The 21750-nt window shown below is 40.5% G+C and overlaps 1 protein-coding gene across 2 annotated transcripts; it reads right to left on the minus strand.

Moving 5' to 3' along the window:
* Positions 1-209: 209 nt before the first annotated feature.
* igsf8 (immunoglobulin superfamily, member 8) lies at positions 210-20964 on the minus strand. Of its 2 annotated transcripts, none has more exons than XM_042505841.2 (8): positions 20806-20964; positions 20471-20629; positions 15673-16053; positions 13316-13777; positions 9683-9861; positions 7869-8121; positions 6087-6545; positions 210-3918 (listed from the first exon to the last, which is right to left on the minus strand). In XM_042505841.2, the coding sequence occupies exons 2-8, from the start codon at positions 20523-20525 to the stop codon at positions 3791-3793; spliced, it is 1917 nt and encodes a 638-aa protein (XP_042361775.2). In that variant the 5' UTR covers positions 20526-20629; positions 20806-20964; the 3' UTR covers positions 210-3790. The 2 variants fall into 2 exon arrangements, with proteins under 2 accessions (XP_042361775.2, XP_042361767.2); XM_042505833.2 differs by having other exon boundaries at positions 20471-20633.
* Between the last annotated feature and the right edge of the window lie 786 nt (positions 20965-21750).

Consider the following 21750-nt stretch of genomic DNA (forward strand, 5'->3'; position numbering starts at 1 on the left):
TTTTTTTTCATACTGTCTGGATGGAAACTATGCTCAGCTAGCGTATAAACACTTTTTCAGACAAATTGGATTATTTCTCTCCACGCAGAATGTCCTGCAATAATACCTCAGCTGTCTCCAGCGGCCTCCAATATGAACATTTTTAGATTCTGTGCTGAGAGGAGACTTTTGTCATAGTAGTAGAAAAAACAGAAATAAATAAACCAAAGTGACGTTATGAATCAGAGTGGTTTATTGGTTTATCAACCGGCAGGTTCGCCAAAGCACCATAAGAAACAAACTGAGCAATAACCCGCCTTTATATATTTTGATGGCAGCAAGATGCATTCAGGAACAGTGGTATTAAAGTTTGAAAAAAAAGTCCCAAAACATAAACACCTTCATGAAAAGGATTTAATATATCCTAAAACAAAACCGCAGCTTAAAGGGACAATTCACCCGAAAAACAAAAACAAAAACCTGTAGTGCTACTTCTTACTCTAGTTTGTCTCAGCAGCATTATCTTTTTCCATAAAGCATGACCCAGTTACTCAAGATAATCCAAAGACCTTGTTGTGAGCAGTTTCATGTAGGAACTATTTTCTTTCAACCAGATTACACCTGCTGAATTGTATCACAGCGCAGAAGGAAGTGTGCATCTATGCATGCAAGAGAGGCTTGTGCTCGCTACAGCACAAACGTTAATGGCGTCCTTAATGGCGCTTCTGTCTGCGCATTGATACTGATGGTGGGCGTAGTTTGGTTAGTAGAAATTTGTTCCTAAATAAAACAGTTCATAATAAGGTCTGTGGGTTATCTTGAGTAACCAAGTCATTATTTTTGAAAAAAGGCATTGCTGTTGAGTCTTCTTGAGTGGGAAAGGTTATAATCAGCATTCACTTGCGGGTCAAATGACATCGGAGTAGTCAGTAGAAGTAGGTATTTATCGGCTCCGATAAATACTTACTTAGCTGTGATTTAAACATGACAACCGGGTGGAGGCACTAACTTTAGCCCGTTTCTGTCTACATAGTGCTCCAGTACTGTTCAAAATGTAGTCAGCACCAAGTTTGACAGTGAGACTGAATAAGTGAGGGAAATATTTTAAATGTAACCACTGTTATATTTTCACTGGCCTCAATGCTGCCGTCTAATGTTTAGGAACCTGTTTTCTGACCTGTCTGTCAAATGTGACACACCAGAAGGAAAAATATAAAAAAGCTACTTGCAATGGAAAAGTACTCTAATCGCCTATACACATGCACATGCTTATTTTTGGAAAATGGGCATGACCTCTCCAAAAACTCAAAACATAACGATCTAGATTGATAAATAACACTACTAGTAAAAGGAAAAAATGTATACTTGATTTTGAGATGAACTGTCCCTTTAAGACGACAGCTTTCACAATTTGCACGCTATGTGCTACACTTTTTACAGCTGGCTGTATTTCTCAGGGAACAGAGACTGAAATGAATCGAATGTGAGCCACACTGAATCTGTAACACAGCGAGCGAGAGAGAGAAAGAGAGAGGGGGGGGAGGGCAGCAGGACACAAACTGCAGCCATAAACAGGGATTAGAGATGAACACGCAGATACTCACTTATTTTCATCTAAAATACCAGCCAGCCATCACTGTGCTGCTGCTGCTGCTGCTGCTGCTGCTGTGTGTGTGTGTACACATGCATCTGTCTGTGTATGTGTGCAAGTATGTAATCATGTGGTGGGTGGGTATGTGGGGGAACAAATCAGCTTTGAGTAGTTGATCTGGAACAAAGTGGCTCAGGAAGCAAGCAGAGCTGTGATTTTATTCGCTAATGTTCGTGAACAACATTTATAATCGGGGGGGTTAGAGCGCACAGGTTAGGGAGGACAGGCAGATTTATCAGGACTCTCACATCAGAAAACCCATCAGACAGACAGACAGACAGATGATAAAGACAGACTGACATGCTAAAGTATAGCTCAGTGCAAACAAATTTAGAAAAGCTGGGGGGGCGGCTGGAATAATTCATGAGCTGTAAAACAACAGATTTCTTCCTCCTTTCCACGAACATGTATCTAACTTTACATGATCACACAATGCGGGCACGCTCGCACGACCAAACTTTTCTTAAGTGATACTTTGGACAGGAAGAGGAGGATGGATTTCGCTCATTATAAGCGCACAGACACAGTAAATCTGTCCAACAGATTTCTGTGGGCTAGCAGCGCGGGCTATAGTCATAATAAGTCCTGGCTGCAGAAATGTGTGGTGTGAACCACATGATGACGACGACAGTGAGACTTGACTAAACTATCAGGTCATATGACTGCGCTGCTCAGGAGATTTTCACCTCGGGGACAAGTAACCTAAACAGTGTGAGACAATATGTTTTTCTGTTACTCAGTGTAACAAACGGGGGATTCTTTTTCACAGTACCGTCTTTTCTGTCTCAGTCACAAGAGCGAGAGGAGCAATTAATCGTACAAAAAGAAGAAAAAATAAAATGCTCTCAAGCACAGCAAGGAAGTGACTTTTCAGCTGGAAGAAAATCAAGTAACAGAAGGATACAGAGGGGCTTTGGTCCCAGTCCCATTTGTGTCCAAGTGCTTCAAAAGAGCAGAGCAGACTGCTGCAGAATGTTAAACACAGGTGCTCTGCCAAAGACAGCATCTTACTTACATTAATAAAAATAAAACAGCTAAACTCCATAAAATATTTACACATTTTATCTCAGTGCATTATGGATATCTTCCATTTCTCTGTGTCAAATCTATACAAGTCCGTATAGAAAACTCACTTCAGCGTAAAAGCGTCACAGGCAAGGAATGCATGTGTTTAAGAATCGGTACTCAATTGGTCTTGGCATTAGAAAGCCCCCAGCCAGCGCCTTCCTTATTAAGTAACAGACAGAGACTTTGTTTGCTTGCAGAGCGGAGGTGGGCTGAAGGCGCTGGAAGGTCCCTGCTCATATTGAGTTTCTGGAGGCTGAACTGCTCCCATCAGCATTCATGTGACTGTCAGTGTGGCAGTGCTAGAGGCTTATAACCATGCGCAGACATTTAGATGTTTTTTTGGAATAAAAAGACGAACATGCAGTTTGAGGGAGGGAACAGCTAGAACAGTATCAATGATTTGTGAAACCACTGAATATTCTTTGTGTGAAAATAGAACCGTTTCTAAATAAAGGATGATCTACATCCAGCATCTTACAAAACATCTGACAGGCTGAGAACCATTTGGTACCTTCATACTCGAACAAACTTTGTCTTCTGAGAGGGAAGTTTGCTTGGCTTTTCTGCAGAGACGACACTTTTACAGCATCTAGACTTCTCACATCTGAGAGACTCAAAACAAACCTGCAGTATTTTCTTTACTCTTGACCTTGTCACAAAAATATTGTACATTTTGTGCATTTTGATCCTTTTTCATTTGCAACAGAAAGATAAGCTGGGACATAGGGATCACTAAAAAGGTGGGTTAAGCTAAAACAGACTCCAAAAACTGTGAGTCTTTGCCCACTTGGGGAGTGGAGAGGGGTCAAAAATCTAGATTATTACGCCTACTGGTGCGTGCTGCAGCAATCACTAAAATATGTTGTTTTCAGAAGTTTGGATATGAAAATACAAGAGAATATAAAACAGAAAAATTTGGCATTGACTGTTAACAGGTAGGTCAAAAACACAGAAAAATCATCTAAGAGGGTGGCAGTCAGTTTTCACTTCTTTGTGTCTGTAAGTTGTGTCTTATCCATCATGTTCTGTGCATCACCTCTTTAGAGCCTCTTCACAAACATTCAGATTGCAGACGGGAGCAAGAGCGGACACCTATTTTTGAGCGCGCTGTCTCGCCAGTCGTTTCATGAAGCAGCAGGTTACTGTTGCGATGATGACGATGCCCACAAACAAGGCAGAGGAGACGCCGATAACCAAAGGGATGAGGAGGAGGTCTGCAGCTGCGGGGAGAAAAAATGAGAGAGAAGGATGTAAACTGATCTTTTCAAAAGAAAAATACATCGTATAATTGTGTTATAATCCAATTCTAGACGGGAAATGTTAAATATATGCAGAACTTTACAAGGACAGTTAACCCCAAAATCAAAAAGACATATATTATCTCTTACCTGTAGGGCTATTTATGAATCTAGACAGTTTTAGTATGAGTTTCAGAGTGTTGGAGATGTCTGCCTTCTCTCGAATATAATGGAACTAGATGTCACTTGGTTTATGAGGCTAAAAGCGCCAAAAAATACATTTAAAATACTTTTGTAATGAACTATCACTTAAAAAGTTAAAAATGTGATTTTTCTGATAAAATTGACTGGTTTGGTTCAAAACAATACAGAGATATAGAGTTTTCAAAAAGCCCTTTTAACATTCAGGCAGCAGTACACATATTGATCAAAAGTAAGTTAATGGACTGTCCTGCTGGATCAACTAAAAGCACAGTTTGCTCTGGTGCCTCAATCATCTACATCCATGCAGAACAGAGAGGGCAACAACTAACTTTTCTACCATCACCAACCCATGACTAGTGTAAAGACGATTACGCACTCTGTGCTGGACAGTATCAGTGCTGTGCTTCTGACAATTATTTTCTACATATTTTCTAAAAATACATTCAGGATACTTGGACTGTTATTTGATGGAACTAAAATGTAAAAAAATACAGATCTAGCAAAGATCATTTCACCCGAACCACCTCCAGATGTTGCAGATATTCATGTTGCAATATTCGACTTTAATCTCCTCTAGCAGACCTTTTCTCAAGTTCACACGCTGACACTGAAAAATGTGCAGAAGCTGGAACAATTATCAATTTTGAATTAATCAACTGAAAATTAATCAGTAACTTTTTTGATAATCGATTAATCATTTTCTGATTTTACCTTCTAAAATGTAACGAATGCTGCTTTACTTTGTCCTATACGACGGTGAATGTCAAATCTGGGGGTTTGGACCAAGGTTGGACAAAACAACAAATGTGTACTTGGGCTCTGGAGAATCATAGTAGGCAATTCTTACTGCTTTTTGACACATAAAAATATAATTGGGAATATAATCAGAAGATCAATCAATAATGAAAAAATCTTTAATTGCAACCCTACTTTCAAGCACAAAAAACTGAGGGAACTAGTCATTGCCCCCTGAGAATGAAACTATTGCTACACAGGACAGGAACAAGTCACACAGGCCCTGTTTACATCTTGTATTATCATCCGATCACAAGTGGACAAGTCTCAGTCTGTCCATTCACACCAGAATGTGTCTCCACACGCGTCTGCGCACCACTTATGATCAGATCTCACTTTCCCGCTCTAAAGGCAGATAAACAAAGACAAATGCCTCGTTGTTTATAACTGGCAGGTTATTAATTACTATGCAATATGTACACTTCAGCACCAATTTATTAGTTGGCCCTCAGGGGACAGACTATGGGACGCTGGGGACGGCTTCGAGGGGAGATGGGGGTTCAATAGATGGCTCTCATATTCTCATCACTGTCTCCTTCAACAACACAGAGGATTAATTTGATCACAAAGAAGGTCATCCCATCGTCTTACAAGCTGTAGTAGATCACTGCTGTCTGTGAGTAAAACACGTCAGCTGAGAAGACTGAGAAGACACTTTAGGGTACACAGTGTACTCCTCCACCTCCAAACAGGGTCTGACAAATCGATCTTTGGACACACTTTGGATGAATTTGGTGCACTCCCACCTGTCCTTGGTGCTGCCCACTTAAAATTCAATCACCAAGGACGCAAACCAGGTGTCACACGTGCCATAGAGTGCATTACCTGTATACATATTTAAGATGTAAAACGCCCCCCTGCTGTCTGCGGGGGAGGGATGCAGAGAAGAATCAATCTATTTAAAATGTCGAGACACTGCTCAAAGTGAAGAGTAAATGTTTAAAATTGACACTTGATGTTTACACAGGGAACCCTCCAGCTTGTGATCGAAAGTCACCGTCACCAGGATAAATGTGAAGCTTTGAGGTGTGAATGTGTTTAACTGTGAGAGTGTAAAGAAGAGCCGTGATCTACAAAATCTCTTAATCTCTGTAATCTGTTACATTTATGCACGATCACTATCATTGTTACGGTAAAACAAAGACTCTCACCTCTGGCGTACAAGTAAACCGTCACTGGATTTGACTCTGCTTTGGCTCCAGTGTTGTACCAGCCTCCATGCGGGTCCTGACCCCACGCCTGAGCGTGACACACATACATGCCCTGATCATCCATTGTCGCTGCGTGGACCCTCAGTCTGTAGCTGCCAGCTGACAGGCGGTCGACGCTGACCTCGCTACCGTTGGCGTAGATCTGTGCGACGCCGTCGTACATGAGGACGGCTACCAGTTGGGGTTTTATCTCCACAGGGGGGTCCGGTTCAGTGACCTCAGATGCTGGACCCTCGTCCTTCTTGATAACTCGCTCAGGGATTGGCCACCGCAGCCACTGCACCTGCGCCTGGGCGGGACCTGTGGTTGTCACGGTGGCGTTGCAGATCAGGGTGATGGTGCTGCCTCTTTTTAACAGAGGGCCTCGGGGGAGCTGAGCCACAGCTGCAACGAGCACGTCTGTGGAGGGAAGCGGTACATTCAAAGACCAGTTTACAAAGGGTCAACTGAACACATGACCGTCAGAAACAAAGCTGAAACGTATGATTTGCATTTGTGGTCAAAGAGATGTTTCCATTTTCTTTTTTCAAACAATCATCATTTTAATAAGGTGATCTGAGTTCACTCAAGTTTAGCTAACATGCATTTTTGATCAATTCGAAGAGAACGAAACCACAGATTTCAGGTTTGGCAGCCTAAAACTGCACTCTGGAATTATGCACTAACTTGTTATTTATCTTCAATGTTTTGTTTTCTTTAAAACCATTTCTCAGAAAATACACAGAAACTTTTACAAATTTACTAGAAACTTGAAGACAGATTTGTAAAGCTGGAGCCGACATTTGAACTCAGCTCATCATGGCCAAATGGCTCACAGCCAGACCTCCTGACTGGGCCACCAACGCACGGCATGAATTTATACTTTTAAATCATTTCTTACAACAAGCCCATACAGAGCAGAAAATGTAATCAACAGTGGAAGGAGAAGGGAATCTATGATATAGATGAGCCTGTGCAGGGTTCCTACAGCCTGAGACAATTTGGATTTGAGCCTTTTTAATGCTTCTCTGAATGAAATTTATGACCAATATAACTATAACTAATTCAGAGGGGAAAAACGCATGAACTGGCAAAACTACTTAGGATGAGGAACAATTTTGTCCAAATGTTTACTGCAACATAAAACATGACTTTTTTGCCATGTGGTTCAGACAAGGGTAGAGCAGAACTGGGAAATTCCTGCCATTTGCTGGTGAATCTTTTTTTTGGTGACTTTGTGTTTCTCACTCTGCATGTGGGATTTCAGTGCCTTGATTTCAATTGCACAGAGACAAAAAACTCTTTGCATAAAAGTATAACTGCCCTCGTATGTATGGCCCTGTACCAGCTTTAGTCATGCAGCAATATTTTGGTTAAAAAGACAATTCTTTGGTGAATTTGTTGTCAGCTAGCTTAGCAGACAATAGATCCTCCACTCTGAGTATCCTGGCCAAAACAAAACATGAGTGTTGTTGTTTTCGCTATCCCGATATGCATGATGCTAATCATATATATTTTTTAAAACAAACAGATTAGATCAATTTATATTTTGAGACTTTACAATGCAGTGTCAGAAAAAAGGATTCTTGTTGTAGCATTTTTAAGACTTCTGAAAGACTGAATTAAGACATTTTATTACCAGTTAAGGCCTTTAGATCAATTAATTCAATGCCTTTAGAGACTTTTTAAGGATTTGTGGGAGACCTGCTGTGTGTCACAGAGGACGTGAGTAGCTACTCTCACCTTTGCTCTTGAGGTTGACGGTGACTCCCTCGGACCTCTGGGTGAGTGTTGCAGGAGTCGAGGGGCTGGGGTTTCTTCTTCCAGCATACACACTCACCACACACCGATACACCCCTGAGTCTAAAGGCCGGGCCGAAAACAGCTTCAGAGAGTACTTCCCCTCCGCCACCTTCTCCATCGAGCCCCCGCTGGCTCGGCTGAGGTCGTCCCCCCAGCTCACAATACCATCTGGGCTCATGCGGGCCACCACCACCTTAACATCAATACAATGTGTCATTATGTGTTAGATTGTACACTGAAATGTGATTTATTTTAGGTTATTTACAAGAAGGTATGAATTTTTTATATTATTTCCAACTGCCACGACGTCCATAAAACACTAACGTCATGAAAAACACAATGTTAATTTTGACTGCTGCTGCTGTTAAATAAGTGTCATTTGTCAGAACTTTGCCTCCAGCACTTGAATGCACCACACCTGAAAATGTTTCAAATCTACCTGGAAGTTCAGCTGAACAACCATCCAATAATAATGTAACTTTGACTGAAAATAAATTCAGCTTAAATGGAGGCTGTGATGGATTACACATCCACGCCTGCAGTGCCACCACTTTTAACCCTTTTAAAAGGGAAAGGCTGACTGTGAGGCTAAGGAGAAGCGCAAGGCAGGTTTCAGTCTATAAATCATATTTTTAAAGTAAATGAGATGTTATATTACTTATACATGTCAAAAATCATATTAAAGATTTTTTGCTTTTACTCCGAATTCATTTTTTATAATCGTCCATTGGAATAGACAGGGGATCTGAATGTCATCTGAAAATAAATAGGGGAATACAGTTAAGTAGTGAAGTACTGTTCTGACTGAGTGACATGAGGGTGGGCAGTGGGCACTATGTTTATGCATGTTAACGCAGTCAGTGTTGTGGTCTGATATTTGGCTGTGTTTTGTTCTGGTGCCTGACTTTCCTCTCCCTGTCATTGCAGAGTGAGCACAGAGGGGCGGGGCGATCTCCTGGAGCACGGGGCGCCCGGCACACCTGCAGCTTGTTCTGCCTAAATTGGCTGGCTTCATAAGCCACGCTCCCTTTGTCTCCTGTGCTGGATGATTCCCTTGTGTTTCAGCGTCTCACTCGTGCTTCCTGTGATCTCCTGCCTCGTGTTTTGCTCCTGTCTTTGTTAGTGATTGTATGTTTTGGGTGCCTCGTCACCGTTTTCTTTGTTATTCTCAGTCAGTTTTTTGTCCCATTTCGATGGTGATTTTTTAGTTTGGCTTTTTGTTGTTATTTTTCCCTTCGGGTGATTTTCTGTTGATACTTTTCTCGTTTTTTCCTGTGAACTGACTTCCTGTTTTGTAATTAAAGACTTTTTGTTTGATTTTGATTTTTGTTGGAACTCTGCAACTGGGTCCTGGTGTCTTTGACTGGCACGTAACAGTCAGCCAGCTGTCCGTCAGCAAAGCCAACAGAAAATAAAATAAAAGGCAAGACATTTACACCACAAAATATTCAAATTTCACCACCTTTAAATGGATAGTGTTTTAAAATGTGGCGCTTAAGTTCACTGAGTCATTGGAGCGCCGAACTAAAAGTAGTGTCCTCGTATTTCAGGCATTATGCTTTTTTTTTCTTAAAAACTAACAGGTTAGTTAATGGGTGTTTGGCTATCTAAAGCAAAATTAACTGAAAGTGACATCCCAAACTGACTCATCATCATCATCAGATTCTTGCCATTACACAGCCCTCCTCTCCGCTCTCACCTGCAAACAGTAAACCATTTTAGTCCAAATAAATCAATAAAGTGAGATTCTGTACCTCCACTCCCCCGCTCCCGGCTACGTCGCTGCTTACTGATCCCCTCTTCATCCACTGAACTAGCAGGCCCGAGTTCACACCAGATGGCAGCCCCAACACCTCACAGGTCAGGATGAGAGGGGAACCGACCTGCAGGGTCACCTCCCCTTTCGGTGAGGATGTAATACTCAGAGACTCCGCTGGAGAACGAAGGAGAGGGAGACAGCTTAGTAAGAGTGAGAGTACAGGAAATCCACCGTGGTGAAGGTTCTCAGACAAGCACTTAGACTGCGACAGTAAAAATCTTCACAGGATATGCAGCATCATCTCTGTGGGAAGTAGAGAGAGTGGCCTCTCTACATTACATATTTAATGTTCGGGATAAAAATGGATAACCATCTCAACCAGAAAGCAAGAATTAGAAGAGGCCTTAAGCATCACCCAGATGATTACAGCATGTAACAAAATAGAAAACAATAAGAAAATGATTAGAGTAATTATATTTCTGCATATATTTCATTGGATTTTCCAGACCAGTGACCCCCAAGAGGTGTTGTAAAATAAATGTTATTGCTCTTGATGATTAAAAGAACAGAAAAGCAGAAAAAAACATATTTTTGCGTCTTATTTTTGTAATGTCGACTTCTTTGGACCTTCCTCTAATCTTTGTTTTTGTTTTTGTAAATTGATGGACATTTAGGCCTTTTCACACACAAGTAAATATTTCCTTGTTAAGGGGTTACCAATACATAAAATGCCTGTTGTACTGCACATATAAATACATATGTCTGCTAAACCTGAGTCCTATACAAATATCCACTTGTTAAAAAATGTTACTCATTTGAACTGCTGCAGGTGTAAAACACCACCATCATATTTATCATACTAGTTTCTAAAGACCTGACTTGCACTCACCTTTTGCAACAACAGATAATTTGTTCTGCCATTTTCTACTGATGCTCAATTATTGTGATGTATTCAGCATTACAAATAAAGCATAACAGTTACTTTGATTAATAAAGGTTTCACTGTAAGTACTAATAACCCTGTTTTAATTGGACAGCATAAACACTGTGTGATCGAAGCCTCATTTAACCACAACACTTCTCTAAACACAGATCTGCTCAATAATAGACACATTATTTATATAAACAAAAGGAGACACGTCAGACCATAGTATTAGTCAGACAACAGGATACTGAAACTGCAGAACTACATAGTGCTCATCAGCTAGTGTCAGAGAAAAACACAATGGCCACATTGATGAGATTCACTGGTTTAACTCCAATGTTACTGCTACAGAGAAAAAAATTGACCTAAATAACTAAGCTCAATATAAAGTTTCTTAATACAAAGAAGCTGTGTGTGTCTCTCATCAGCAACAAACGCAAATAAAAAAAGTACATTCACAGAAAACATGGTTAGAATCATTCAATATTAAACTTTCACAGTATTTTTCTGTCAAATCAAGTATATACATATTGGTTTAACCTCCCTATCCAAGACCTTAGAGGTGTTTCAAGAACAAGGCAGAGACACAGAGCAGTTCTGACAGTAATGGACACATCACTCTGACAGAAAGATGGTCATCTTCTTTGTGGGATACATGAGGCCAAGGTGGGAGGAAAGATTACTTAATCCTTTAGATCTACACAAGCTCTTTAGAATTTAAATTGAGCCAAGTGGCGAGGCAGCAGGCAGTTATTCAGCTGCTCCGCCAGCCAGCTATCGACCCATCAAATCCAGCTGGATAACCTGTGAGAGAGCCGAGCATCGAGCCTGTCCGTCACGCGCTCTGACATGTCATACACACAGTGAGAACAATTTTGAGAGTTTCAGGTTCTCAAATGTGAGAATTGTTTCTTCTTAATCATACATTATAGTAAGTAGTACAGTATATAGTAGAGTATAGTAAACCTATACATTTGATAAAGTCCGGCTAGACATAGGATAATATGAAAATTTCATGTCACAATTATCCTGGCTAAAATAATTGTGATTCACGATATTATCCTAATAATGATAAGAAGGTGCTTAAAAATCGCCAAAACATGCTGGAATAATTTAACCTCACATTTTGTTGGGAAAAAAATATTTTTATTGCATCACAGATAGGAGGTGATTGTTTTTTGTCATGATCCACCTCAGACCCTGACACAACAAGCCAGCAGCTGGCTGTTGGTGAACGGCTGTCGCCCTGGTTTATCTGGTGTTCCCATAGTCTATGGGTGTGTCCCATGCCCAAAAGTGTTGCTATGGATACACTGCGCCTGTTCTCCCCTAAGGTCATTTCCATGAGTAAGTGGGTCAATTTGGAGCTACAAACCCCCTTTCTCTGTTATTGTTGGCTCTGTAGATATCGTGAGCAGCATCAGCACGACTAGAAGTGCTAACATAGTTACCATGCTAACATGATTTTGCAGCTCAAAGTTAAGCCCAATAAGAGTATGTTGGCACTAGTCTGCTTTATTTTTTTGGCCGAATCCAATATTTGAATTGCCGTCCGAGCCAGGGGAGTCCTGTGAATAGATCAGTCTGATAGGCAGTTTAGCTCAGCGCACGAAAAGAGACACAGGAGTGAGAAAAGCAAACAAACAACTTTGGAGGGTGTGAGATGGAAACAAACTTGTTACATGAAGTATGATTATTTTTTAGCCACTGAGCTTTCAAGCAGAAATAGTTAATAATTTGTTATTGTATGCTGCGCAGCGTTAATAAAACTTGTTCTTTCAACATTGGGATGTGTTGTTTGTGTGTTCACTGGCCAACTAGCATCTTGAAACTGTCCTGTCTTTCATCCCTTTTTTTTCATCACCTTAGTAAGAAGAGTTTTTTCCTCTCATAGGTCTAGTTGACCTTTAGCTATAGTGTGTGGGGTATATTCATGTGTAACTTTTTGGTCAGGACAAAGGTTTTAATAGGTGACACAACAGTCGGCCTTGGTCACCACTAGCTCTTTGATGTCGGTTTGGTGTCCCTAGGAATTTAAAGCCCAAAGGATTAATTGATTAATTAAGATAATATTCAACAAATTAATAGACAACAAGAAAAAACGTTCTTTGCAGCCCTTATAGTAACATGTCCATCGCTTGAGCCAGCAAGGCAGGAAAAACCCAGCCATCCTGGTAGCTAATCAGAAAGCCTAACACTTTACTCAGCCAACAAACAAGGCAACAAGCTGACTACAGATGTGTTTCCAGTTACGTGTTTAATCAGCCTCCTATCTATCCAGTCAGTAAACTGCTCAGTCAGCCAGCCAGTAAGCTAGACATTCAGCCGTGAGTAACACAAACATTCAGAGCTTTAAATCTGGAAGGAGTCCAATGTACTCAACAGCACTACAAGTCCAGGCCGGCTGACGCCACTGAGACAGAATTAAGAGTCCCACACTGACAAGTAGTGATCAAACTTTTGCTTTTATTGTCCTGGGTTTATTCTGTAACTGGAGCAGCCAACTTTGTTTTATATCTTCTTTCCTCAGTGAGTTGTAAGATTTTTAACCTCATCATCTTTCAAATGCGTGTTCTTTGAACAATAATCAATGAACAAAATTATTTTGCAACATGCTTGTTGCGGTGTGACTGTTACCACATGCTGTCATAGTTTTAGCAACTGTCACCACAAACACTGGCACTGTTTCAGAGTTACACTGACCTAGTTGCTGAACTGTCAAGTTGCCAATATCCAGCGTCCTTTGTGCGATCTTCTGCCACGATCGATCAGGGTCCAGAATCCATTGCGAGGCCTCACAGAAATACGAGCCGGTGTCGTCTGGCTGCACAGCTCTCATCTTCATCAAGTACACGTCCTGTCCGGCCTCCCCGTTCCTCTTCTCCAGCGTGATCTCTCCAGCATCGTACCGCTTCTTGTACAAATGTCCGGGGACGACCCCCAGCAGCTTGTCGATGGAGATAATATCTCTGACAGTGCTAACCTCCCCCCCTGCTCCGCTCCCCAGACCCTCTCCGCCACTACGCTTCCTGAACGTGATGGACAGATGGGTGAGCTGCTCCGATTGGATGCCGGCTGAGCATGTCAGCGTTAATTCGGCTCCCTCTGGCACGGGCTGGCTGGTGAGGGAGCGGGTATAGCTGATCTGGAGTGTGTCAGGGATCACTGCGGGTGTACAAACAGACACAGACAGACAATTATATTACAACAGGAGGCTACAGGAGCCAGACAGGAGGAAAAAATATGCCAAATTTAATTTATATTGCCTTTTTGCTGTTTTGACATTTCTATGTTTAGAACACTAAAGCGAATCATGAAATTGGTTTGCTGAGACTGCAAGCCGTGTACCACCCTTAGCTTTGGGCACTAGCTTTTCCAAAGAAAGGAGGATTAGCTGGCTATTATGAAGATAACACACTTCAGCTGCAAAACTAACACCCAGCATGCTACAAACAGAAACTCAGTGATGCCCAAAGGAGACAATGAATCGAAACAGAATTGGAGACGATGTGGACGGTCTAAAAGTGCCAAAATATTTTGGATAGCTAAAGCAGATGGATCTTCATAGAATGAAAGAGAAACAGAATCAAAAAAACTCCAGATGCTAAATATAAATAACAGCTTAGACATGAGGAATGTCAGCATGCACCAAGTTAAACACTAAGTATGATTAATAAATGTCATCCATCTGGCAGATGCAGTGCAGAGATGCTGATAAAATCTTCTCATACAGTAACCCTGCCACCCCCGACAGAATCAGAATACAGTCTGCTGGTTTCCACTTTACGTCACAACAGAAATATGACTGTTATCTAGTTGGCACGAAGCCATTTCTTTTGTGCCAAGGAAACAAATACATATCGATTACAAAAAATAACTGAACTCCGTCTTTCAGGCCTTCATTCAGCTATCTCTGAATGAGCACATACTCAGCCACACAGATTTATTAAACAACCTTTAATATAACCTTTTATATGTAAAACATCTTTGAAAAAACTGCTTCAAAAGCCTTTTAACTATATATTAAATATCATAATTGAATACCTAGTTTATATTGCTATGAAAACATCAACATACTTCTCCTTCAGACAGCTGTATCTATTAAAGTCTCTCATCAAAAACATTTTTTTCAAGATTTAACTTGAACACATCATGATAATCATGTGACAGGCATGTCCCATGCCAATCTGGGGCCAATTGTTGCCCACAGACCAATTTTTAACGGCTCATGGCTTATCTTTCAAAATATACTGTATGTCCGCCACCTGACTAATCAAGCAAAATCACTTTGCATTCTTGCAAACCTCACAAAGGCAGGACTGTCATGCAGTTTGTACACATGCATGAAGTAGGAACTACGCAGGCAGAACTAATGGTGTTTTTTTTTATAAACAGAAAATAAACAAGCAAATGAACAGTTATCTAGCAGCAGACATTTCCTGCTAGTCGCAAGTCTGTTTGTTTCATGTGAATGTGATTTAAAAGAAATGTTTATAAACCATATGATGAGCTGTCCCCCAGGCGTTATTAAATTATTTAGTGCGGCCCCATTTAAAACAATTTGGACACTCCTGCCTAAAAATTTACCTTCACCCTATAACTCATTTTCACTAAAATAGAGCTTCTACTGGCACATTCACTGGTAAATTATATTACTGGCACACCATCTGTACCATAGTTGTTGGGAAAATATATAAATAAATAAAAAACAGGAGGAAGCTGGAGGCTGAACTTGCTGTTTTTAGACTGTTTTATTCAGTCAGACTTCTAGGATATATTGCAATCACCGGGGTTATGTTTTATTCATCCATTGCACTCATTTATTCCATGGATTTTCACACATTTATTGCATCTCACTTTTCATATTTTGTATGGCACTTTGACTTTTAATAACCCTGATTATTTTCTTAATCTATTTTGGGTGTCAGTTTGTAAACTCTGTTATTTGTTGTATGTGCTTCTACTTTGTCTCTAATCCAAGTAAGGCTCCTTTCTTTGTCTAATATTCTCTATTTTTCTTATTTTAACTATTCCTATGAAAAGTCGAATCTACCTCTTACCTTTTACAGTCACTTTGGTGCTGTAGTTCCCCTGGTAGGTGCTGTCCGTGCTGGGTGTGTAGCACTCGTACTTCCCCTGGTCTTCAGCCCGGAGCCTCTGGATCACCAGTCGCACCTTATCCCCCGAGTCCCTCTCGACCCTCACCTCCCCGTTCCTAACCCGAGTCTGAAACGGGGCGTAAGGGAAGCCCTTGTCTCTGGTGGACACCACTCCTATCTGCCTCCCACCAGCATCATCCCTGTACAGGAACCACTCAAAGTCCTGCGTACGTGGGCCTTCGTACCCTGATACTACACAGGGCAGGGAGAGGGGGAACCCTGCAACACGGAAGAGGGTCCCGGGGGGAAGGGTTACATCACGACACACGGCGCACTGGAGCACTGTGAAAGAAAAATGGAGAGACATCAAAGAGTGTGAAAGACGATGACGGACGAGCAGAAGAGATTGGAAACGGAAACAGTCATTTTCCACAGGTCACAGTCTCGCCTCGCAGCATGTTTGGTACATGGACTCACCGATCAATATCCTGAGCTGATGACTGACTAACAGAGAATCAATACTTTAAATAGCTTAGGAGAAAAAACACTGGAGCTGGGGCTCGGCCAGCTTACTCTGAAATCAGTGACAAATTTAATACATAAAATACAGTCATCTTAGCTCACAATGAGTATGTGTCCTTAATTTAAAGGAGCAGTTCACTAAAATACAGTTTCAGAAAGATGAGCTGAAACTGGCTGTAGCACTGCAAATAATTATTTTCATCGTTGATTAAACAATTATTTTCTCAAATAATCCTTTAATCCATCTATAATTTTTCAGAAAATAGGGATAAATGCTCATCTAAATATCGTAACATTTTAATGTGAGCAGCTGTCTTATCATATTTATTCAGATTTTGCTGTTGAGTTGCACAAATGTAATTTTACAGTCGTCAAAAGCAAAGACTAAAGGTCATTGGGTGCATAGTTTTGGAATGAGTTACACTTGATATCTTCAAAGTGCAAACGGCACTGATACTGAGTGGAAAAAAAAGTGAAAATAAAATGTACTCTATTCCTGTCACCTTCCTGTTTAACAGAAACCTGGTAACATGGGAAGTTTTTAGAGTTCTGGTTATGAGTAAAACATGAATGCATATATTCAGTGTGAGTGCCTCGAGGTTTCAGGCTTCCAGGCTGAAGCGTTGTTTTATTTCACTGAGTCTCATTGTCTGGCTGCATACCCGACTTCCCCTGGATCCCCTCTGAGGCTCAGACCAGGCTCAGCTATTTAAATACCAAAACCCTCTTTCAGCCACAGGCACTGCAACTTCCCATGCCATTACTATTCTCTCATAATAAGGGTACTTACATAAAGTAATATTTCCTTTTTCAAAAGAGGGAAGCTCAAAGGAGTGATCTGTGACGTCATCAACCATGTTATTTGAACGGCTCCAGCCTTGATTTCTTCAGAGATTTTTATTACCCTTCAATAGTTTAAATTCACATGTTTTTGCACCAAGACCATTTTGTCCTAGTCACTCTAACCAACTGATACACATGTCGAATGCTAACATGAAGGCAAGGCAAATGAAATAGCAATATCAATTTTATAAAGATAAGAATTAAAAAATAAATAAATAAAGGGTAGCTCTACAAACTATGGAAGTTGTGTAAGAACTAGGGAGGAGATGAGCTTTTTCTCTCCAAATACCGACTCAGATGTCTAAATTCAGAGTTTTTTCTGACACCAAGTAGCAGTGCTCTCTCTCCACCCAAATTTAATTTCAGAAAGTAGAAAGCCCTACTATTTTATTAAGATAATGTCAAAGAATCTGATTTGACTGTGAATCGGTCACATCATATGAGAGTATCAACAGCCCTATGAAAAACATGGTGTTTGAAACACGTGGCACCTTCCCGACATCCAGGATGCCAATGGGATGCCGACTGACGCAGCTGTGCATTTCTGCAACAGTCAAACACTGCACACATGACTCAGAAGTTTACTTTGTTCAGTGCACTGTGCTCGAAATACCATATCGCAAATTGTGTTTCACTTCCTATGTCCACGATTTTGCACTAAAGAAGACATGCTAATTGCATGTTGCTGTATATCATGCGTAGACCACAACATGTCGATTTCATGACAATCGGATAATCTTTGTCACATAAGGCTGACTTCCTATTGTCCATGGGTGAAGCTGTAACTTAATATGGGCCTTTGGATGTATTCAGGCCGGGACTATAGAGTGTTGCAGGGATGAGGATTTTTTTTACAGTTCGACGCAAAAGCATCGCCCTCGCTCCTTTGTCAAAAAGCCACTGGGATTTTAGGTTTTGGATGATTACAGGAAATAAGCTCTGTGGCAAACAGCGTTTGATACTTACACATTTTACTCTGCAAGATAATCTTCACAAATGTACACTACTTTTCTAATTTTTTAAGCCATGATGTAATCACCAGAATTAAAAAGCTAATGTTACAAACCAATAAAAGAACTAAACCATGGTTGAATGACTTAACTTCATCACCACAACAAGGCTTTAAGGCTGTGTTCGCTGTGATGATGCTCTGTAGTCTCATTTATCCACTTGTTAGCAACCGCTTTTTTTAACACATCTAAACGCTTCAGAATTAAAAGGTGGTTATTTACTGATGTATTTTGTGTTGTACAATAAAGGGTGAAAGTCTCTGAAGATGGTTTTAACCACAGACCTTATTTCAGGCATCTAACCAAAAACCTATTCATAAATAAAAAAAAAAAAAAGACTTCATGACAAGGTAACTCATTCCTGCAGCACTCTGTTATCAAACATGTTAGGTTTGGGGCAGACTGGACCATGTACAGTGGCGTTACACATGCCACTTACCCCTTGGTGACTTTTTTTTTAAATACCAGGATGTTCAGTGTACCCCAAAATTTGTGTACCTCTAGGTGAAATGTACCACAGTGGCTACCTAATTGATATTTTGTAGCAGCCGCTACTGAGTCATTGTGTCACAACCCAAGAACAAGAACTGTAAACTGTGTGCAAAGTTTTGTGCGTTTTCAAGCACCTTTAGCCCTAAAAAATCTGATGTATTTGCATAAATAATAATAATTCCTTGCATTCTTGCGCCATTCTGTGTTCAGGCTCCAAAAATATATTAAAAGTTGGATGACTTAAGTAGTTCACACAAGTTCAGATTGATTTCGTTTGTTATTTACTGACATGTGATTGATTGAGTTGATCTCTTAAATAACCTGTTAGTTAAAAAATTATTTCAGAATCAGAAGTACTTTATTGATCCCTGTAGGGAATTTTGGATATAATATGAACGACTGATAAGATAAAAAAAGGAAGACTGATAAAAAGGGTGCACATCTTCAATGACGGTTGCCTACAGAGTGATTTAAATTTACAGGTGGTCCGAAAAGTTGAGAAATAATCTCGTCATCTCAAAATGCAAATGAGACCCGATTAACCCAACATAACAGTCAACCAACACACATCCACAATCTGACACTAAACAAAGGCTCAGCACCACCTAACACACACCCTTAAACCCTCACCTAAAACTTATCAAACTACCTGAGTAACTAGAAATACTAGATGGGTGTGTTCTGGCACTCCCTGCCTGTATGTCTGTGTGTGTGTGTGTGTGTGTGTGTTGGAGCAAAAAACAACTGGAGCTTTCTCACAAGCAGCTCCACGGCCTGATAACAACACGCCCATAGATAATGACATGGGAGACTAGTGGGAGGCTTAAGCGGATCAAGTCCTAATTAACATTGGGCTTGGACCGATAGGGCTGGGGGACACCAGGGCTCATGACCGTGCTCAATACGTCTGGATTAGATACAACATGGGGGAGCCCCTATTTTCTTATCAGGAGATGGATGTTGAACCACTGGACTAATACATGAACCTTATGTATTTTGTATTATTTAAGATTCATATATTTATTACTGTGAGCAGGTTGATAGAAACAGTGTCATTCAATCTAATAAATTATCCTGATTTCTAAACACTGAGATCAAAGTACAAATATCTAAAGTTTGAGGTACAAATTTAAAAGAAACCCATCCTTTTTAGCAAACAGGATGTTGCTTTTGAAGATCCTGTAAAGAGCATCTTCAAAAGCAAAATTCCTTCCTTATACTTTAGTCCAGCTGAATTTTTCAGCATCTTTGTTTAACTTTAACACTTTTTAAGATGCAACGCTTATTTGCCATTTCAGTGATAGGTGATAGGAATCTGCTTTTAAGGAAGTAAAACAAGAAGAAAGAACCTGAGCAGTCAAAGCATGATGACCGCTCAAGATGACCGCGATCAAACAACAAAACTTAAATTAATTCATGCGTAAAACTAGTGTTTCTGTAGGGCTGGTATTTGGTATTAGTACCAGAAAACAACTATGATGTTTACTATTGTGTAAATCCCATTATAATGTTCTACTAATGTAAATACTTGCTTGGGACTTCCTGCGTGCAGTGAGGAACTCCTTTTTTGACCAAAAACACCTGTTTCTCTGACTCAACCAGCTCCCATCAAATAGCCTTTAAGTGATTTTTGTGTGATAGTGGATTTTCCTCTCAGTCACTTCTGTATCTTATAATAGTTAGGAAAATTACTAGCATTAGCTTATCCACAGGGGTACAATAAGGCAAAAAAAAAAAAGCAGGCCGTATTGTGAGAAAAAAATCAAATGATGTCTAAATTACTAGTCTGATTGGTCGGCAAATAATCATACAAATGTATCTCCATGTGACAGATGGCGAGGCGGTTTAGTCATTGTGTGCAGAGCAAACACTGCAGAGCTGGCAGCACTCACCCCATTGTAGAAATACGAATAATGCTGTTTTCATCGAAGCCATCACGGTCCTCATCTCCCCTCCGATGTCCAGATGGATTATGTTGACTCAGATTTCTCTCTCCCCGTTCTCCTGCGCGTCTATCACCGATCATACTTCATCCCGCCGTTGGAGACCAACTGTCTTCAAAAGACAAAACGATACATACATGATCGGATTACTATGTGAAGGAAAAGAAATGATAACCTGCAACAATGTAGCGACACCGCTACTACATAGAGAGGGGAGAGTTAGCGCCATCAGCTAACTACAAGGCGGATGAATATTAGATGTGCAAAACTGCAAATTTAATCACCTTTTTCATGCACCGTCGCATCTCCGTCAACAAACCGTCTGCTCCATAATAATACCCCGGTGTGGTTTTAGATTATACCGCCTCGACAGACACGCCGTTCAGCCCAACCATGGAGGGGTTGGCATCACAGGGGGTTCGTGAGGGTGTGTGTGTGTGAGTGTGTGTGTGTGTGTGTAGGAGGAGGAGTGGTTTGTAACAAAACAGGGAGGAGCATGCATGTAAAAGAGCCCCAAGAGAGGAGGTTAAACTTCTGCCATTGGTCAAGACAGCGACGGTGACATTTTGAACCAATGATAACAAAGACTTGTAAAGAGGTTGAAGCAGCAGCGCTACACCGCGAGAGGGCGCCACAGCAAAACACATGTAGTCCGCCCTGTTTATATAGTCTGGTCAGGCGCGTTAATGATTTATAACAAGCATGTTATTGACAGTATTGGAGTAAGTACTCAGATCCTTTTCTAAAGTAAAAGCGCCAACATTGTTATTTAAAATACTCCATTAGAAATAAAAAATACCATCCCTTTTACTCTGCTTTGCTTAGTGATTGTTTTTAATGCCTTTGTTCATGCTTGTCTACCTCAATGGATTCTTGATTGAATCTTAAAGGTTTGATTAAATTTTTTTTAAAAAAAATCCAGCATTCAAAAATTGACTTAAAGAAAGGTGCAGAATAATTATCTGCAAAATGTACTTACAAATACGTATGAAAAGTTTTTTTGCAGAAAGGGAGGCACCTGGAGATTCAGCAGACATGCCAGGTAAGTTGCTGTTTGACACCTGCTGATGCTAAAAAACCAAAAGCTTAAAGCTGCAGGTTAAACTCTGCAAATACACTCAAGAAAAATGCAAAACTTATGTTTTTGCTCCCATTTTTCATGAGTTTAAGTTAAAGATCTAAGACATCTTTTATGCACATAAAATACTGAGTTCTCTCAAAATTTGGTG

This window comes from Plectropomus leopardus, chromosome 2, assembly GCF_026936395.1.
Source record: "Plectropomus leopardus strain MGB_pleo_1.0 chromosome 2, ASM2693639v1, whole genome shotgun sequence".
Lineage (NCBI taxonomy): Eukaryota > Metazoa > Chordata > Actinopteri > Perciformes > Serranidae > Plectropomus > Plectropomus leopardus.